This window comes from Pediculus humanus, genomic scaffold (assembly GCF_000006295.1).
Source record: "Pediculus humanus corporis 1103172107372 genomic scaffold, whole genome shotgun sequence".
Classification (NCBI taxonomy): Eukaryota; Metazoa; Arthropoda; class Insecta; order Psocodea; family Pediculidae; genus Pediculus; species Pediculus humanus.
The window spans coordinates 409,544-416,036 of NW_002987000.1; the positions used below are offsets into that span (position 1 = coordinate 409,544).

Sequence of the window (6,493 nt, forward strand, 5' to 3'; positions counted from 1 at the left end):
TTCCAGCTTAAAAGATTTTAAAAACTTGGCTCGGATAAGTCATTTTTTTTTTTTTTTTCCCCCGACTATCCTGAAATTCCAGTTCATAATGATAATCTCCTTATAAAAATTGAATTTTCTTTGTCGTTTGGTAATCCTAACGAAAGTAGACGACAAAGACGAGAGCTAACCTCGAACGGAAAAAAAAATTCCACCGCGTTCGGCTTTTACTCAACAAACAAACAAACGAACAAACGGAAAAAAAAAATAAAAAATTTTTCCAAAAAATGTCATTTGTTCGTTGACGATACCTCTCCTAAACAAAAAAATTTTTTTTTTTTTTCTCTTTATTATTATAAGAAAATTTGTCGTGGAGGAGGAATACATCGTGGAAGAAGAAGAATCTGTCGTAGAGAGAGAATTATTCGTGTATGAATCAATCCATCGAGGTAGGAATTTTTTTTCTCAATGATAATAAGAAAAATTTATCGTGGAGGAAAAATCCATCGTGGAATAAGAGTCTGTTGCGGAGAAGTAATTTGTCGTAAAGGAAGAATCTATCGTGGAAGAAGAATCTGTCGTGTAAGAAAAGAAATATTTTTTTTTCTTTTTTTAATTATTAAAATTAACTCGTTTTTTTTAATGAATAAGAATTTTGAAAAGTGTCATTTATTCATCTCCTTTTTCTCAAATCAGGAAAAACGAAAACGGCGGTGGGTGGAGTAGGAAAGGTAGGAGGAGTAGTTAAGGGGTGGTAGAAAGGGGTAGAAAAAAAAGGTACGTTTCAGCAGAAAAAAAGGGAAAAAGTTAAAAAAAAAAACCTTTAAAAACTGTTTTTAAAAAAAGAAAAGAAAAAATTTACCTTACGAAAGAATAATTATCCATCCAGATATTCGAGTTAATGATTGGTTTTCCTACCCCCCCCCCTTTTCTCCTCCCTCTTTTTTTTCGTTTTTTTCTTAATTCGCGGGGAGGGGGAAGAGTTATAGAAAAAAAAGGTCATGTCATGTTTTTAAATCGAAAAATAAAAAAATAAAGTTTGCACAACAGAATTTAAAAAAAAAAAGGAAAGAAAAGTTTTGAAATTATATGATGCGCAAACCATTCATTTCCTTCCCTTTTTTCCCCCTCTCTCCCTCCCTCCGAAAAAAAAAATTATAGAGCTCTGATATATTGAATTGGGAAGGGGGTAGGGAGTCAAAAGAGCAAAAAAAAAAAAGTACGAAGCGATCATGCATGAATATTTCTGGCCACATACAACAAAAAAATTACTAGTAACCACACGCGTGCGTCCCGCCCCCTCACTTTCCTCTTCCCTCCCCTCTCCTTTCTTCCCCACTCGATGCCATTTCCATGATTTTCCTACCCCCACGGGTTCCATCAATTTTAACCACAGTAATACAAAATTTTGTATTTTTTTTTTTTTTTTTTTATTTTGTTCGGGGAAAAAAAACCCACGAGAAACTTTTTTAAAAAAAAAAATTCGTTTCTCCCTTTTTACCTCTCCCCCTCGCAAAAATAAAAAATTTGCTCCCCTTTCTTCCTCTACCTCCTGCCCCTCCTCCTCCTCCTCCTCAAATTTTTCTCATTTTAATTTTTAAACAACGAATTACTAATTCCAAAAAAAAAAAAAATTTTTTTTACATTTTGAGTAGGTTTCATCATCTTTTTTTTTTGCATTACAAAAATTTAAACGAACTCACGCATACGAACACGAGCTCACGCACTCACGCACGTAAAAACGCATTCATTCCTTCCTTTTTTTCTCCAGAGAAAGAAAAAGAGAGACGCGAAAAAAAAGAAAATAAAAAACAAAAATTCTCTCGCTTGACGACGACTTTTAACAAAAACATTTACACGATGCGAAAATGCATAAAATCATTTTAAAATCCTTGAACCTTATCACTTAATTAAATGCATTAAAACCTGATAAAAGGAAAGAGAAAGAGAAAGAGAGAGAGAGAGAGAGAGAGAGATAAAAAAACGACATTGACACATTTAACGCGGTTCACTCAATATCAATCAATCGCATAAATATTTGACCCCCCTCCGGAAATACGTCACACGGAGTTGTTACGTGTTTATTTAAAAAATGATGACTGAACAACAACAAAAACAACAACGAAAACGACAACCTAAATAAAAAAAAAAAATAAACGTAAAAAAAAAGAAAACGTGGCAGAAGACAAATTAAAAATTATCACTATTATTTTCTTCTTTTTCTTCTGCTATTTATTTATTTATTTATTTTTTCCTTCCACGTTTTTTTTTTATTTCGTAAAAAAAAAAGTTTTCTTAATCTTTTTCTTTACTACTTCTTCTTTTTCTTCTTCCACTTTTTTTTTATCAAAAGTAAAAAAGAAAATCGAATAACAAAAAAAAAAAAAAATCTCGTATATCAAATCACTCGTGTGCAAATCAAATTATAAAAATTTCCATTAAATTGAATTAGTTTTTAGTGCGTTTGATTTACGTCGATACAAAGTCGAAATGGAGAAAATAAAAAAAAAAAAAAAACTGGAAAACCGGAAAACAAAAAAAAAAAAAAAAAAATTTCCAGCGATTTTTCTCTCTCTGCTTCCACGATCTTTTCTTTCCTCTTCCTCTTCTTTTTTTTAATGTATATGTATTAAATATATAAATTTCAAAATCCGTGCGAAAAATTTACGATTTATTAAAGGAAACCGTAAAAGTTTTTCTCCAGTAATGATGATGATGATGATGATGATGATGATGAAGTTTTCTTCCAGCGAATTAATTTTCGTCGTTTTACTTTCGTGACCTTTTGTTAGTCGGACTTATTTCCTGATGATACTTTTCTTATTCTATCTCTCTCTCTCTCTCACTCGAGCTTTTCAAAACTCGTTTTTAATTTCCTTTCAACGTGAATCAAAATCCTTTTTCTTCCCCCTCTCCTTACCCCCGCCTAAGTGTTCTCCTCCTCCCTCTCCTTAATTTTTCTTTCTTCTCTTTCACTTCACGGTGAGGAATTTTTTTTTTTTTACTAAATTTAACCCCCACACATTTTATCCTTATTATTATCACGTAATTTTTTTCTTAAATTGGTGATTGGTACCACGACGAACGACGTGGCGGTAATGGCGTGGCTGTCGCACCACGTTTGGATGATATAAAGTTTTCCTTCGACTTTCCTTTCGAGTTCGAATTCGATTCCAGATTTTTTTTTTAACGAACGACATATTAAATTTCAATTTATCACAAATTTTGTTTTTGGAATTCGATTCGTACGCGGCCATCTGGATAATTTACATGTTTTTTTTTTTAAATTATGAGTTGAAAATTACTTGAGAAAAATGAAAAAAAAAAAATCTAAAACCACGTTCGATTCACACATCATCGAAATAATTTCAGTCGTACACAAAATTTAACGAATGCTACAGGGGGGGGGGGTGAAAAATTATGGTTAAAAAGATAATAATAAAATTATTAAATAATATTCGTGTCAGCAGACGAAAACAAAAACACGACACGACGATTGCTTTAATAATCGAACCGTGACATAAATTTTTTTTAAAAAAATTATAAAAAATTTTATATGCCGAAGGGAGAACGAAAAAAATGGCGCCGGAGTCGAAACATTAAATTTTCATATCGTCGTGTCAGCAGAATTCAAAATACGGGTGATTTTTTAAAAAAAAAAAAAAAAAAAAGGTAAGTAAAACAAAAAAAAAGAATAAATTCGCGCATCAAAAGAGAATAAGGTCGCGCATCAAAAATCAGCCTACAACAAATTCATGAGCGTAAATTTAAATCGAACGTTACGGAGTAACCGGAAATAGTTTGTCGTCATGTTACAAAAAAAAAGGCGCGAAATTTGAAAATCGTAATAACAAAAAAAAGAATAAACGAGTCGTCCGTCCGTCGGTCGGTCGCTTGTCGTCGTCGTCGTCGTTTATTTTGAAAATGTTTTGACAAATTTTTTTTTGTAAAACGATAAAATCCTCTGGAAAAAATTCTGTTGGACGTTTTTTTTTCGGGGGGAGAGTGGGAGGGAAGGGGGGGGTGAGAAATTCGTGTCACTGTCCGACAAATAACAACAACAACAACAAGTGGTTCGCTCTTCTCTTTTCTTTTCTTTTTTCTTTTAAAATTCTTTTTTTAAAACTTTTTCCGTGCAAGTTAAAAAAAAAAAAAAAGAAAAAAAGAAAAAAAAGGAAAAAAGGAAAAAAAATGTCGCCACGCCCACATTTTCCACACCTCTTTTCCTTAAAACTTTCCCTTATTTCTAATGCATATTCCAACCTTTTTTTTCCCTCCATTTTTTATTTATCATTCAATTCCAAAAAAAAAAAATTCCAGACTTTTTTTTAAAACCATAATGATGATGTTAACGATATTGATAATAATAATAATAATAATAGTAATAATGAATAATTCCATATAAATCAATTAGAAATAATTTTTTTTTTTAAAAAAATAATCCGGTTTCCATCGATTCCCATCGCGCATCGTGTAATTCATTAATCTCTGGAGAAGAACAAACGTAAAAATAAAAAAACTGGAATTACCTTTACCTTACCCTCTCCCTCCCCTCCTCCCTTCCTTTCTCTTACCTTACCTTACCCCCACCCACCCGTAAAATTCTCCTTTCGATAAAGATATATTAAAAAAAAAAAGTAATAATAATAATAACAATGATAATAATGGAATTGAAACGAATTCTGTTTTTTTTGTTCCAGTTTTTTTCCAGAATTCCTCACCCACGCACATCCGTACACCCGCACACGCGAACCCCCGTCGAACGACATTATAATTATTGGGTAAAAAATAAAACCTTTTTATATACGTGCACCATCACCATCACCACCGCCACCATTTGAGAATTGATTCCTTTGACATTTTTGCCATTGTCATTATTAATTTTTTTGTTTCGTTCGTTCGTTCGTTTGTTTGTTTGTTTGTTTGTTTGTTTGTCGCTTTAATGTAAATTTATAACTTTTTTTTTTTTTTTTTGTTTATTTTTCTCCGGTGAAATATTTAAATTACAAAATTTTTTCGATTTTATTAAAAAAAAAAAAAAAAAATCTATATGAAAGGTAAAAAAAAAAAATGGAGGTGGAGAAAAGAGAGAGAGAGAGAAAGAGGATGCATTCGTTAGGGTTGAATAAATTTTAGTTTAAAAAAAAAATAAATAAATTCCAGTAAACCGATACAAAAATACATTTTTTTCCAACTCTCCAGAGTTTCTATATATAATAATAATAATAATAATAATAATAATAATAATAATAGAAAATGAAAAATGAATGACGTAGCGGCGGAAAATGGAAAACAAAAGGAAAGAAAGGAAAAAAAAAGGAAAAACTTTTCCTTTGGGTAAGATAAGACAGATTCCCTCCTCCCGGATTTTGACGGTTAACCCGGCCCCGAAAAAATATTTTTTGTTTTCGATATAAAATTAACAAAAATTCGTTGTAATTTTTTTTTTTTTTTCATTTTTTTTTCCCCGATTCAATTTTTTTTTTTTTTTTTTTTTTTGATAAGAAGAAAATAAAATGATTGATTACTTTTTTTTTTTTTTTTTCATACGAAAACGGAAAATGAACAAAAAAAAATGAAACGAAATGAAAGGAAATGAAAAAAAAAAAAGGGAATCAAAGGAAAAAAGGAAAAAAAAATGATGCGTGGTGGGTTTGTATTAGTGTATTTATACCATTTCGTTCGCTTTTTTTTCTTTCTTTCCTTTGTTGTTTGTTATGCGAAAATGAAACGTGAAGAATGACAAAAAAAAAGAAAAAAGTGGAGGTAGATGAAAAAACGGAAAACAATATTTTCATCAGAAATTATTATTATTATTATTTTTTTTTTTTACTTATTTCGAAAAGGAAAATTGAAAAAAAAAAAAAAACAATGGAAATGGAAATTCGAGAAATAGTAAAAAATAAAATTATTTTCTAAACAGGAAAAGAGAGAGAGAGAGAGAGAGAGAGAGAGAGAGAGAAAGGACAAAGGATTAAAAAAGAAATTTGCACACCTTTTGTTGTTTTTTCCTTTGAGTCCATTCATTCTTTTCTTTTTTCCTTTTTTTTTTTTTTTTTTTTTTAAAATTCAAAGGAAAAAAAAATATTAACTTCCATTTCAATTTTCTTGTTTTCCTAACGTAGGCAATTTAAAACGAGTTTAAAACAAACGAGGACAAAGGACAAACGAACAAACCCATAATAATAATAATAATAATAATAATAATAATAATAATGATATTATTATTTATATAAAACATACAAACGGGAATTAAAACTTTATATCGTCGCCCTTTTTTTTTTTTTTTAAATTATCAACGCGAACTTTATCATCCGTCAAAATTTAAAAAAAAAAAAAAAAAACGTGATAATAACTCTACATTCCCTCCCCTTTCCTCCTTACTCTCCCCTCTTCCCCAGAAAAAAAACCGCGCGAAATTTTTTTTTTTCGAATTCAATCAAACGCATACGTACGTATCGGTCGGCCATTTTGAATTATTCATTTCTTATTAATTTTTTTTTTTTTTTTTTTT

At 30.2% G+C, this 6,493-nt stretch overlaps 1 protein-coding gene across 1 annotated transcript; it reads right to left on the reverse strand.

The window, feature by feature from the left end:
- Positions 1-444: 444 nt before the first annotated feature.
- Phum_PHUM018980 (uncharacterized protein) lies at positions 445-1,235 on the reverse strand (the record flags this gene model as incomplete). Its single annotated transcript, XM_002422803.1, has 2 exons — positions 445-554; positions 1,082-1,235. 2 exons carry the CDS (start codon positions 1,233-1,235, stop codon positions 445-447), a joined length of 264 nt encoding a protein of 87 aa, XP_002422848.1.
- Positions 1,236-6,493: the final 5,258 nt, after the last annotated feature.